Source organism: Rhinoderma darwinii, chromosome 5 (genome assembly GCF_050947455.1).
Source record: "Rhinoderma darwinii isolate aRhiDar2 chromosome 5, aRhiDar2.hap1, whole genome shotgun sequence".
Lineage (NCBI taxonomy): Eukaryota > Metazoa > Chordata > Amphibia > Anura > Rhinodermatidae > Rhinoderma > Rhinoderma darwinii.
This window is the reverse complement of record NC_134691.1, coordinates 8,186,060-8,201,020: the sequence shown is the minus strand read 5'-3', so window position 1 is coordinate 8,201,020 and position 14,961 is coordinate 8,186,060. Positions and strand designations below refer to the sequence as shown.

At 43.6% G+C, this 14,961-nt stretch overlaps 1 protein-coding gene across 2 annotated transcripts in view; it reads right to left on the bottom strand.

Annotated features, from left to right (window-relative positions):
* Positions 1-14,961, bottom strand: part of TRAPPC9 (trafficking protein particle complex subunit 9) — a 531,112-nt gene that overhangs the window by 91,422 nt on the left and 424,729 nt on the right. Inside the window, exon 22 of one of the 2 annotated variants that reach the window (XM_075825699.1) lies at positions 6,889-7,026. The exons of the other annotated variant lie outside the window; for it this stretch is intronic. Within the exon in view, the coding sequence (XP_075681814.1) occupies positions 6,980-7,026 (47 nt within the window). The 3' untranslated portion in view covers positions 6,889-6,979. Of the gene's footprint in view, positions 1-6,888; positions 7,027-14,961 lie in introns of those variants that run through there. 2 annotated transcript variants of the gene reach the window in all.

Below are 14,961 nucleotides of genomic sequence, written 5' to 3'. Positions count from 1 at the left end.
TCACCGGCCAAACTTACATGGGGCAAAACCCATCCAGGACCCGCAAGACCTGTGACCAGTGTGGACAGTGCGAACCAAGACAGTGTAGATTGGAAAGTTGCACCCGTTCCCGATTTCAGCCATGAGGGTAACATTTCTTTGCCATGTAGAACCCCTATTACTTGATTGGTGCAATCTCTTTTAGCCGCTATTAATAGGAAAGAAAATGTGAAACCATCGAGGAAACCATCATTAGGTCAAGCCCACTTTCTTCAAAAGGAGTTGAAATTGAAAAATACTTAATTTTTCGGTAAAAAAAAAAATAATTATGTAAACAATCTCATTAAAATCCAGCAGGCTTAATTACCAGGCCACAATCCACGAGGTTTTCTTGTGTTATTTTAATGATTTGGTTTGCGACCCGAGTCCAGGTCGGCTTTTGAGCATTTGATCTATTCTGAAGCTCAGGCAATTGAGATAATAACCTGGTGCTCTAATATTTTTCCTTTTCTTCTCTGAAGGATGTTGCTGAAATACTCTACAAAATAATTACAGACAGCCATGAAAACAATATCTTTGCCGTCATAAGGATAGGCTGAATAATTCTGACTCACAAGGGCTTTCTAATATACGTATTATTCAGATCAGGTTACGGAGCCAATTAACGGGAAGGAGGCTTTTATGGGCTCTGGAGCCTAACAAGGGTTTATAGTGGATTTGACTCAATAGGATATGACGTGGAACTTCCATAAGGTCTCAAAAGTGGTTTGTATCAGCGCTGTTAGATGTGAATTGTGATCTACGGTGATTGTGCTGTGAATGGCGCACACGGGAAATGTATAGAAACTTATTTTAGGTTATTCTATTGATCTACCCAACATACACCACTTATGACTAAACGAGAATAAAACATTATTCAGACGAACGTGTCAAATCGTCCGTAAAAACGGCAGTTTTTCACAGCCAATTTGCAACCTCGCGGGATTTTCATGGATCCCTCATAGACCTGTCCTATTTTTTCACACATCCATTTGTTAAAACAATGGCCGTGCGAATAGTTCCATAGAAATACATACAGCCGTGTGACGGCCGCTAAAAAAGCATGCGTCACATGGACAATTTCAACGTATAATAAGGCTTTAAAGGGGTTTTCCTGGACTAAAAAAATGATGGCCTATCTTTAGGATAGGCTATCAATGTCTGATGAGTGGAGGTCCGACTCCTGGGACTTCTGTGGATCATTAGAATGAAGGGGCGGTGGCAATCACAGGATAGGTTGTCAATGTTTTAGTCCCGGAATACCCCTTTAAAACTGTCCTTTATGCTTTGTTAGGGCATATGCATGTCATAGAGGGGGTCCCTACCCTCTATAATACAGAAAGGAGGGCCACTCCCACTCTGGTAAACCCGGCCTATCATTTAAACGGCTACAATCTAATACATTTACCATGCAGTGACCGCTGCTGTGAAAATAAATGGCCGACTGTGGGTTCCCCAGGTGATTACAGTTGATTGACGGGCGCTAGAGAAGTGATCGGCTGATCGCTGGGCCAGTCTCCTTTTAGAAAGGGGCTGCCTTCATGGCACATTATCATGTCATACATTGTGGCCTACGCTTCATCTTGACCGAACATACACTGACAGGTCTGAAGGAAAATTTGGCGAATATGAATTCACATACTTACTACAGATATGGTTTCTGGAACAATGTGCAATTTTCATTTAGACTACAGGTACATCTAAAAATAGGGGCTACGCCGAAGATGGACCACAACTCCTGTCCACTTGATGGTGTTAAGTACCCTCATAAAGTAAAGTAGATTGCAATTACAGACATTTCATACATTTCTAAAGAGGAGGGTCTGGGATATTGGATCCCCAACCAATCACTAGAACAGTAAGGTGATCGAGGAACTCCTGATCTCCAAGGTGATACTGATCGTGCCACCATAGACTTAATTGGGAAGAAGCGCGATGATCGAAGACCACACGGGTTCCTTCTTTCTAGGGAACGTGGGTGTCCTCACAGACTCCTACATTTCTGATCTGTCTCTATGACATGTCAAGAGTTTAGCAAGACCGGAGGGTGACTTTAAAAGGGTACTAGGCTATTAACACATGGGGCTACAGGAGCAGAAATAGGGTGTAACGTCCACCCTTAATACACCCCTCAATCCCCATTCTCGTCTGTGAATCTGAGCAGAGAGAATGGATCCCCACCGTTGAGAACTTCTGACACGTGTCTATATAAAGTCAGAAGTTTGTTAAAATAGGAAGGTCACTTGAAGGATATTTTGGGCTTCCTTAAATAAAACTTTTTTAAGTATTTGCCGGACATCATTGAATAGCCAGTAAATAACAAGGAACAAAGTGCAGCCCAACATCACTAGGACATAATCCTATCGAGAGACCAGTTTAGGTCCCTACAAAAAAGTACAGGCTCAAGCCACCAAGGTAACAATATCAAACCTCCAAAAATACCACCCTGCATCATTTTATGAATACAGACGTTAGCATTCGCTCACTTACAGCTATGAAGGTATTCAACTTTTTTTTCCTATAAAGCCGTGCGCTAGTAGAAAAATCATTAAAGTTGATTGCAGAAGGAAGACGAAAGGCTGCGTCACTGCAAAGTGATCTTAAAACAGCGTAGGAAAAGTGTGAATGATATCAGAGATTAAACGGCGGCTCCGAGAAGAAGCAGCAAGGTAAAATCCGACAGAGAGCTGACGTCTGCATACACCAAGGTCGCAGGGAGCTTTGAAAGTGAAAAATATAAATTAGGAGCTAGTGGAAAGAAAGCTTCTTGGTGTAATTGAGCGTCGCTCCAAAATTAGGTGGAATAACAAAAGATCACATTTCTAAGACTCCTCAGAAGAAATGTCTTATCTTGTCAACAGGCGCAGGAAAAAAAAAAAAAGCTGATGCCAATCCGATTTGCCTAAATTACATTTTTTGTTTCCATATGAGGGACATGGATTTAGAAAATGTATAAGAACTTGTTCAGAGGTTGCTTCTTAAGGTGACCAGGCCAAAAGCGGATTATTGCGGCTTCTCTTCGCTATGGCTTATAAAGGGGGCCACCATAAAATGGTCCTCTCTATGATGTTCACATGCCCAATTTTGGCTCATGGAGGGTACCACCAGAGGAGGGTTCCTTCAATGATGTGCATATACCCGATTCTGAATCATAGACGAGGCCACTATAGAAGGGTACCTTCTATGATCTCCATATGCCCAATTTTGACTCATAGAGGGGGCCACCAGAGGGGGGTCATTTCTATGATGTTCATACACCCGGTTCTGGGTTAAAGACGGGGCTACCATAAAAGGGTCCCTTCTATGATGTCCACATGCCCAATTTTGGCTCATAGAGAGGGTCACAAGGGGAGGATCCCTTCAATAAAGTGCATACACCTGATTCTGAATCATAGACGAGGCCACTGTAGAAGAGTCCCTTCTATGATGTCCGTATGCCCTAATCAGACATGTGGGCAGAGGTTGTCCCGATGGGGCAACCTTTTTGTTTTACCCATTTTATAAAAGGAACAATCTATCTTCACATACTGTCTACATGAATGTAGACGTGACAAGCCAATGATTTATAGAGTAACTTCTTCTTATATCAACCTATGACATTTTCTTTATTCAAAGGATAATGAGTGGAACAGGTTGCTGCTGCGGTGAAAATAAGCCTACATCTTACAAAATACTCTGGGCTGCTGGGGGACCCTGCCTCTTCCACCCTCAGTCTACGATCTCCAACATGTCACCATTCCCCTACTCAAATCATAACACTGCCCGTTTCTTTATGAACATCGTCAAATGAATGGACACATCACCTCCCTCCCATTACAGAAGATCAGTGCGGTCTTCTTCTGCTGGTGTCATCATTCTATGATCTGATAATAAGGTTCATGTTTATTCTACATCCCGTAACCTTGAGAAAATATATGTATAGGTTTCTCCTGCAATAAATAACAAGGCTACTCAACTATGATATACCAAACAGAGCAGGGCCTGAAAACGGTTGGAAATAGAGCCTAGAAAACTAAAAGAATGGTGGCAAACTAGAGTAAGGGGCTAGGTGCAACAAGGTCTTCTTAAGGCTCCTCTACTGGACACATCAACAAACTCTTCAAATGTAAATATAGCGGAGCCTTTTGACAGATATTAGATCTTTCTCTACTTTCTAAACCTTTAAACGATGAATTCTCTGTGCTGAATAAGATCAGGTTGGTTGCACAAATTCTGGAGATGCCAATTACGGAGCAGAAACATGTGTGGGTTGAGCTGCTATCGATCAGCAGTATAATGAGCGGTGATTGCCATTTCATATTGGAACTTCACAAAAGATGAAAACTAAACAACCGGCTGACTTATTTGACGAGTGGGTTCCATCTATTCAAATGTCAGGAGCTGTTCTCGATACAGAATTTATTTCCTGGGCTTTATTGTTAGATTAATCACAAGACCAACTCAAGCTCCTGCTGATATAGGAGTAAACCGTGTTCCCATTATACGCTAATTATTTGTTTTCTGTACTTTTTTCTTGGAATTAATTGACGTGTGAAGCTTTAACCATCTATGGTTATTCGAAAAGGGCCATTGTTGACCAAGGTGTTGACCAATGTCCATGAGTAACACCAAAACGTTCAATACGCCCCTAATCCTATGAGGTCTTGAAGTGAATTTGAGGCTACCTCCATGAAATACACTTTGCAGAACGCACATAAGGCTGGATTTGCTGCTTACATTTCATATAAACTCTTCGCACATGGTGATGACCAGCATCTCTCTTCCAGCTCAATGTGTCCAATACACACAAGCCAAAAATTATGGCGCCTTGAAATGCAGGAAGCGGTTTGTAGCACCAAAGAGATGGGGTCAATGACATGTAGAAATTTAGGGGGTTCTTCATCATTGACAAGTTGTCCACAGTCCCACTCATCACTGGGATCTAACTTCCTCTTCACTGAGACCTCAAGGCAATGTCATTTCATGTGGTGGACACAAATCAACCGTGGTGTTAAAGGAAATACAAAGGACAAAATAATTAAAGCCATCTCAATGTCTATTAACCTATAAATATACAAAGGCCTCTTTTAGAAATGACATACAGATGTAGACAAGTTTACCTTGACTGATACCTTGCTGCAGCGTGATATCACACAACAAAAGCCATTGAAAAGTCATTAAAAAAAGTCAAGATAAGGGATCTTGCCAATGTGTAATTAATGCGCTAAAAGTCAAGATAAAGATGGCTACATCGTGGTTCCTCCATGTGGGAACCGCTCTCTAGTAGCAAAAGCCAAGATCCATGTCAATTGTAGTTATTTTCACTAGAGGCCAACAAGTTTGACCACTGTAAACAATGAACGGCTTGGGCATCCATTAGTTCAATAGGTATCTTGTTAGGCTTGGTGGGTCCCCTTAAAGGGAATCATCTGATTACTGGGACCACCACCAATCACCAGAATGAGGGTCCAAAACCCCCATATCCTCCTCACTGTGGAGCTTGAATGGAGCAGTGGACGAGCATGCGGCTACCGCTCCATTCAATGTCTATAGGACTATTGGAAACAGCCGAGTGCTGTACTCAGCTGTTTTTGCCTTTCCCACAGACTTGGAATTGAGCGGCAGCCCGCATGCTTGATCGCCGTTCCATTTAATGTTCTCCTCACCGCGGTCAAACAGTGAGGAGGAACAGGGAGCTTGGGACACCCGTTCTCGCGATAGGTGGGAATCTGAAAGGTAGGGTCCCCAGCAAACAAACAATTATCACCGTTCCTGTGGATAGGTGATAATTGTCGATTCTGAGAGTACCCTTTTCAGCTTGGTGGTTCCCCCTTGGTAAGCTTAATTATTCCACATCAAAAATTGGTGGTTCTCCCCTTGTTCATATTGGTGGTTCCCTCTTACGCTTAATTGTTCCCCCTTCGTTAATGTCGGTGGTTCCCCCCTTGCTATTAGGTGATTCCTCCCTTCTTAATATTGATGGTTCCCCTTGTTAATATTGGCGGTTTCCCCTTGTGACTATTGACTGTTTCCCCTTGTTACTATTGGCGGTTCCCCCTTGTTAATATTGGTGTTTCCCCATTGTTAATATTGGTGGTTCCCCCTTGTTAATATTGGTGGTTCCCCCTTTTTAATATTGGTGGATCCCCACTTGTTAAGATTGATGGTTCCCCCTTGTTAAGGTTGGTGGTTCTCCAGTTATTAATATTGGTGGTTACCCCTTTCTTAATATTGGCGGTTTCCCCCTTGTGAATATTGGTGGTTCTCCCCTTGTTAATAATGGTGTTTCCCCATTGTTAATATATGTGGTTCCCCCTTGTGAATATTGGTGGTTCGCCACTTGTTAATATTGGTGGTTCGCCACTTGTTAATATTGGTGGTTTGCCACTTGTTAATATTGGCGGTTCTCCCCTTGTTAATATTGGTGGTTCGCCACTTGTTAATATTGGTGGTTTGCCACTTGTTAATATTGGCGGTTCTCCCCTTGTTAATATTGGTGGTTCTCTCGTCGTTAATATTGGTGGTTCACCACTTGTTAATATTAATGGTTCTCTCGTCGTTAATATTGGTGGTACTCCCGTCGTTAATTTTGGTGGTTCTTCCCTTGTTAATATTGGTGGTACTCCCGTCGTTAATATTGGTGGTTCTCCCCTTGTTAATATTGGTGGTTCTCTCGTCGTTAATATTGGTGGTACTCCCTTCGTTAATTTTGGTGGTTTTCCTCTTGTTAATATTGGCGGTTCTCCTTGATGCTTGATGGTACCCCCTAAAAGGGCTTATCAAAAGGCCTCCAAGTATTGTCAGACCCTCCTCCCATATTTTGCATCTTACCTTGGGTTATACCAGTCTGTTGTCACCCGGCGTACTTCATTAATAATTTAGGTCACATATAAAGAGTGGCTTTGGGCATGAAACCCATAAAAGACGTGCTCTGTGATCGGTTTCTCTCTCTCCACGGATAGCAATATCATTGCACTTCCTATCATTTCGTATAAAGTCGAACCAGGCAAGATACATTTCTCTGGTCCCCTAGGTAAAAAATTCAGCCGGGTAATTTATTCTGCATCTCTACACTTCACTACATCACAAATTCAATACACAACACAAATCATTAAGTGGCGAGCGGGATGAGAGAGTTCCTGATCAAACAAGGAGATGCGAAAGAAGACAAATAGATGAACAGTATCACTAGAATTCTCAAAAGTGATGCTTACTCTGACAAGTTACTGTATAATTGGAAAAGATAGAGACACGTTTACACATCTAGTTACTAAACAATCTCGGCTCCGAAAGCAAAATTTAATGTTCCCAGACAGATTTGAAGAACGTTTAATTGTATCACGTATCAGAAAACGAGCGATTTCCTCCTCTCTTTATCTCTTCCAATGTGTGTTTAATACAGATAGGTCCATTCGAGAGAGCGGGGGAGGGGAAATGAGTTACCTTTAAGAGGTTTTCAAGATAATGTTTTCTTATGGTACTAAAATGGCGGTCAATAATTACATTATCAAACACGTCCAACAATGCGCTCACATCAGGAAACTCGATTGGAATGTACCTTTTCTTTGAAATGTCACTTCCACGAAATCATTCAATGCTATTAATTCGCTCTCAAATTGGTATTCACATGACAGTCGGAAGACTGTATTCAATTGAGAACGCGGATTGGCATTCAGCGGACAATGGAGAGGATGTGAAGCGTGCGGGGACGCTATCAAGTTGCTTGGTTATTGGAATGGTCTGTAAATCACAGCAAAAAGGGGTTCAGCTCTTGACCAGTTTTCTTCTAGATTTAAAGGGGATGTCCAATTTTCACAACCACTTTCTTAGACAACTTGTCCCCCAGCAATAAGCAGATCCCAGAGATTTCCAGTAAAATAATTGCTCACCGGACGCTCCTTTTATGTGGCATCTATGGTCTATTGTAGACAACCCCTATAAGCCACACATATATATATATATATATATATATATATATATATGTGTTATAGTGATTTTGGTCTATGATCTATTAAGCAGTGCTAGTAGTGGTTGACATCCGCCCTCCGCCATAGTGATTAACATTATACGGGTAGCCATTAATAACAATATTACCCTGTCAGCCTATGTAAGGGCAGCTTTATAGTGCATGCTTGGGAAAGTAGCATTTAATGTGCATAGAGGATAGCTAGACCATATAGCAAACTCATATGGGATATACTAGATTGTAAGCGTACACAGAAAAGGGGGAGACAAGGATGGAATGGCAATATGGGCAGTGATCCTTCCCTGGTTTGCAGTGATTGTAGAGGTGATGGACCGTATAAAGACTGGCAAAGCCCATATGGGAAAGAGATGGGGCCAATCTCCATGGGTCCTATACAAGCCATATGGCCTCTATGTACGTATGTCCTTGACACGAACTAACCAGTTGGCCAAAGGATGCAGTTGTAACATAAAATGTATCACGGCCGGCCATATAGTCAATAGAACATTTTGAACATAACCCTACAAATCTAAAGCCGCTCTAGAGGAATTTATTTAAAGGGACTCAGCCTGAATGGACTTTTGCACGCTCTTAAAATAAAGCCTTGTAGAAATTTGGCAAAAATGGGATCCTTCACCTCCGGGTTCTCTTCATGATTGTCCGGAGCCTCACGAAGAGATAAGTCTAAGCATTGTTTGGTCTCCATGGCACACACAGCAGTGGAGGCAGGTTTCTGCTTCAGCAAGCTGCCTCCCAGTCAAACCAGCCTGAACTCCGGTATCTATTGTTTAGATACTCTAAGTGCCAGTAGGGAAACGATCAACGAGGAAGAAGATATCATGGTAAGTGCCGGGCTCTCCGTGTCTCTAGAGTTGTTCTGCGTCGGTCTCAATGATATCATAGAAAACCTTGCGTCTTACTCGCTGCGTGTATCCGGCAGTCACAGACTTCATATTGCCGGTGTATTATTAAAGTGGAAGGAGAGGAGGCTTCTGCTTCATTCAGCACCTATTAATTGAATCCATACTGTGAAAATGTAAACGCTTATCGATTTCTCAAGCGAGCACGCACAATTCAGCACAAGGTAATTGCATTATTGCAACAATCTTTTTTATTAATTGCCCTAAACATTTAGGAGCCAGCAGTTTGCAGTCAGATTGAGTTCATAAATAATATCTGTGCAGTCAATTATTATATTTATGTATTGCCTGTGATGAAATAACAGTGGGGCGCAGGGAGGAGGACTTGGCGTTGCGCTTGGCTTTCCTCTCAGGGACTGTACACTACAGCAGGGAATTACAAACTGGATTAGATATAAATCTATGCACCAGGGCCGGTAAAAGCATAATAATTTTGGCCACCGACGCGGAGCTTCACCTCTGCAAACTGAAGCGGTTTAGCTAAAAAGGAAAAGCAGCAACAAGGAAATCAAATACCCCGCAGCTGCTTTACCCAGCAACGTCAACAGAATACAGAAGCCTGTACTCTGCACCATAAACAGTAGTGATGGCCTTCATCTTATTATGACAGTCGTATCGTATCCTACCATCAATGACAAAATATAGGCTCCGTTAGTGACACCTGTGATGACGGGTCATATTCGCAAAAATGGCATATGAGGACAGGAGTTGTCCTACTGGGACAAGAACTTTAGGTGCCAAAATATGTCTAGAGGATATTAAAGGGTAACTAAACATTCAATAAACTTCTGACATGTCATGACTAAACGTGGGGTCAGACCTCATACACCAGTCTTCAGCTCCTTCATACTTATAACTATAAAACTATGAACACAGATTGTAATGTGCCCCACTCCCCATCATTACCGGTTCCCGGCATCCTAGTCAACGCTGTCGGCCTCCTCCTCCCGCCGCTGCCAGCCACCGACACGCTCCACTGGGTCCTAGCGCGCGCTTACCTTTGCATTCATAAAGGGCCAGAACGAGCCAAAATCAAAGTTCTCCCAGACACTCCTGATATAAAAGACCTTCTACCCCGGTCAAGAATTAAAGAGCAATTTGGTTCCCTTGAGTTCCTAATGTTCCAAGTGTATCCCTGCTGTCTTGTTTCTGAATTTCTGTGTAGATTTGCCTGTTTTTGAACTTCGGTGCCTGCTGCCTGCTCTTACCTATTTCTACGTTCACCACGCTGAACATTTGCCGCCTGCCCAGACCCTATGCTTCTCGTACTACTCTGCCTCTGTCAACAAAAGCTGTCACCAAGTGAGACTACTCCAGGGGTATCAACCTAGGGTTCCCCCACAGCAAAGTCCACATCCCTGTTCAGGGGTTAAAGAGTTAAGACAGTGGGTTTCCTTAGACTCCGCTCCCTGTAGTAGACCCAAGTCAAATCCCTTGGTGACCAGGAGGATTTACACTGTCCCCTGCTAGCCCTACTACAGCCCAATTCTAGGGCTGTCGTTACACAGAACAGCTTCCTAAATGCTAAAAATGCAGTCTCTCTCTCTTTTAAACGTAATAGTTTGTGCTTCAGATTTACATTTCTGGGACAACCAGCCCAGAATTATAGCTACAATTGTCAGCCATATTAAATCTCATGGTGCTCATTTCTGTCACCAGGTCACTCAGAAACTCTGATACCTTCTTCTTTCAGGTCTCACAGTCAGTGGCGTAACTACCGCTATAGCAGCAGTAGCGGCTGCTACGGGGCCCGCTGCATGAGGAGGCCCATGCCATCTGCCGGCACGGGCCCCCCCCATGACCGGAGGCTCCGCTAGCAGCTGCTATGGCTGATACAGCGCGACGCCACTGAAGGGGTTGTTCCTACAAAAGACATGCATCCCCTATCCACAGGAGAGGGCACACATGTGTGATCGCTGGGACGCCCAGCGATAAGGAGAACGGGGGACCGAAAGTCGCCCGAAGTTCTCCATGACAAACCTCGGACTTCCGGGGTCTTTCTGCAGCTCCATAGAAATTACTTGCGCACCAGTCGAGCTGGTGCGCATGCGTGACCAGCGCTCCTTTCATTTTTATTGAACTGCGAAGACGCCGGAAGTCCGAGTTTTGTCATGGAGAACTTCGGGGGACTTTCGGTCCCCCGTTCTCCTTATCGCTGGGCGTCCCAGCAATCACACATGTGTCCCATGGGGGCTGTATGGCGTTACCTACAAGGGGAGGGTCTGTATGGCGTTATCTACAGGGGGATCTGTATGGCGTTATCTACAGGGGGGGCTGTATGGCGTTATCTACACGGGGGCTGTGTATGGTGCTATCTATAGGGGGGCGCTGTGTGGTGGAATCTATAGGGAGGTACTATCTACAAGGGGGGGGGTTGTGTGATAGCCAGCGGAGGGGGGGCCCCAGTCAAAAGTTTGCTATGGGGCCAAGTCTTTCATAGTTACGCCCCTGCTCACAGTGAAAGAGCTTTTTACCTCCAATCCCTTTCTCTGTACAGTGACAAGATGGATTGAATCTCTCCTTGTAGAGTGTGAAACCGGATCTGGTATCAGTGAGCAAACTCTGGACCGAGGGATGACAGAAAGTGAAGTATAATGATGACATCAGTAATGGAGGAAGTAGCTAGCTTCTCCTCCTACCCGAGAGAAGTATAAATCAATATTGCAGGTAGCCTGGGAAATAACTGTGTTATAAGCGAGTTAAACATAGGAATTTTAACAAGCAAACGCAGCTTTATTGTCTCCCTTTTTATTATTCTAACATCTTGAAACTTATTGTAGATATGTTAACGTTCGGAAATGGCGAGAGATAAAGAGCTCGAGTGACACGATTTTACAGGAAACCATTATGATGTGAACTCCAAGCAGTGATTATATACTTGTAAGAATATAATCGAGCTCTTATTGAAGCGCGAATGTTCAAGTAGAGTAGAAGAATCATTTCACTTGGCTCTGAGTGCAGGCGCCATTGTGTTACATCCAGAAGAGAGCGGTTTAGCGCTGACGGAAGAACATGCATTAGATAAAGAACCCCAGATACAAAGAGCTTCAAGGGTTCTGAACAAGTCCTCAAAGTCTAATTTCCAGCCTCTTAAATTTCAATTAGTTCTCCAACTAACACTAACTCGGCATAGACGTACTGGTTCTGCTTAATTTAAAAAAAAATACTCTAATATTATTCTCCGCAATATTTCCTCATACTCCACGCAGGTCTATGCACACAGCAGTGTCTCATCACGTACGAAATGGAAAGATCATTTAGAACAATAGAAGGTACATAATGTTCACAACGCGGGGAAGAAGGAAAGAAAATAAGTGTTGAACTTTGAAACGTTTTTAGTCCGTGTTCACACATTCTTGATTCTATTCTGCATCTAAATCCTGATAAAATCCGCTAGTATTTCACCGGCAATGCATGTGAATCGGGTATTTTTTTTAAAATCAAATGTAAAAGTTGCACATCATTTAACCGCTACCAACACTACAGAAGTTTTAAAGGATATAATATTGACCGTCTAAACGAAGGACACTGAATCAATGTGTGATTACTGGTTATCCGAACTCCCATAATCAGCACAATGAAGATTCTGTGGCGCTTCTTGCAGAGTCGCGACTCCTTCAATCCAACATGGCGCCAACTATGCTTGTGGCTGTATTTGGTACTGCAGCTCAGTTAAGTAGGGGTAAACTGCAATACCAGACTCAGCCACATGGACAAGAACTGCAGTATGTTGGGTACTGCAGTAAAGGGGGCGTAATGGTCCAGCTCATCAACCTTACTAACCAGCTTGTTGACTGTTTCCAAAATCCAGTGGGGAAAGGCCATGAATCTTACCACAGAACCACAGCATACTTCCAATATGATGGTGTGTGACATTATATAGAATTGCACAGGTGAAAATCTAACACAGGCCTGTTATTCAGGCTCAAAATCTGTACAAGAATACTGAAAATGCTAAATGTGACAATATGAAGGCTATAATGATGGCCGCCCTGTTCACCCAGCGTAACTGTGTACCTGGCGGAGTCTACTCGCACACAATGCTGCCTGTTTATTTACAATGATGGAGTTTAAATGAACCTTCAAATCTATTAGACGCAGCGAGCAGTAACTTCAGTTAGTTATGAAAATAGGAGAAAAGCATCGAGCAGTCGGCCTAATCAAGTTTACTATGTAAGTAATATGGAGAATATGCCGGCACGGATGAAGCAAAGTTGCTGAGAGCTTTAAGTGGCGGGAGCATCATAGGAGGACTGCAGCGCTGCGCTTTACTGCTCAAGACTTATTAGAAAGACGCTGATGCTACCTCCTATTCCCTGTATAAGATCTACTCTACTAACAATGGTACAAAAAAGCTATTTATCCACGCTCCCTCCTAAAAAAACAAAACAGCAAACTGTCTTCTCATGGGGGAGTAAAAGGGTATATTCCCCTTAAAGCAACATTTAACAGTTTACATATGGAATCATCCACATTGAGTCACTGTGTACATACATTACATTACTTATCCTGTACTGATCCTGAGATACATCTTGTAATATACTCCAGAGCTGCACTCACTATTCTGCTGGTGAAGTCACTGTGTACATACATTACATTACTTATCCTGTACTGATCCAGAGTTACATCCTGTATTATACTCCAGAGCTGCACTCACTATTCTGCTGGTGGAGTCACTGTGTACATACATTACATTACTTATCCTGTACTGATCCTGAGTTACATCCTGTATTATACTCCAGAGCTGCAGTTACTATTCTGCTGGTGGAGTCACTGTGTACAAACATTACATTACTTATCCTGTACTGATCCTGAGTTACATCCTGTATTATACTCCAGAGCTGCTGTAAAAGATTTACCAGACACAGCTTCTGTGTCAACGCCCGTGGGCAATCAGTCTGCACCTGCTCCTATGTCTGTGAGAATGACTTATTGCTAACTTCTCGGTCATCGCTAAGCCTCTTACGGATCTCACTCGCAAAGGTGCTGATCTCCTCCACTGGCCTCCTGAGGCTATCCAGGCTTTTGAGGTCCTTAAGAAGTGCTTTATCTCGGCCCCTGTGCAGCCCAACCAAATGGAGCCATTTATCGTGGAGGTTGACGCATCCGAGGTGGGAGTGGGTGCTGTCTTGTCCCAGGGTACTAGGTCCCTCACCCATCTCCGTCCCTGTGCCTACTTCTCCAGGAAGTTTTCGCCCACTGAGAGTAACTATGATATCGGCAACCGCGAACTCTTAGCCATTAAATGGGCATTTGAAGAGTGGCGCCACTTCCTGGAGGGGGCTAGGCACCAGGTAACGGTCCTTACCGACCACAAGAATCTGGTTTTCTTAGAATCTGACCGGAGGCTAAACCCGAGACAAGCTCGATGGGCGTTATTTTTTACCAGATTCAACTTTTTGGTCACCTATAGGGCTGGGTCTAAAAATATTAAGGCGGACGCATTGTCACGTAGCTTCATGGCCAGCCCTCCTTCGGAGGAAGATCCTGCTTGTATTTTGCCTCCAGGTATAATCATTTCCTCTATTGATTCTGATTTCGTCTCCGAAATTGCGGCTGATCAAGGTTCAGCTCCCGGGAACCTTCCTGAGAACAAGCTGTTTGTTCCCCTGAAAAAACTCCGGCTGAGGGTACTTAGGGAAAATCATGACTCTGCACTATCTGGCCATCCAGGCATCCTGGGTACCAAGCACCTCATTGCCAGAAACTACTGGTGGCCTAGGTTGCTTAAAGACGTTAAGGCCTACGTCGCCGCTTGTGAGGTTTGTGCTAGGTCCAAGACTCCCAGGTCCCGACCAGCGGGCTTACTATGTTCTTTGCCCGTTCCCCAGAGACCTTGGACCCATATCTCCATGGATTTTATCACCGATTTGCCTCCATCTCAAGGCAAGTCGGTGGTGTGGGTTGTAGTAGACCGCTTCAGTAAGATGTGCCACTTTGTGCCCCTCAAGAAACTACCCAATGCTAAGACGTTAGCTACCTTGTTTGTCAAACACATCCTGCGTCTCCATGGGGTTCCTGTCAATATTATTTCTGACAGAGGGGTACAATTTGTTTCATTGTTTTGGAGAGCCTTCT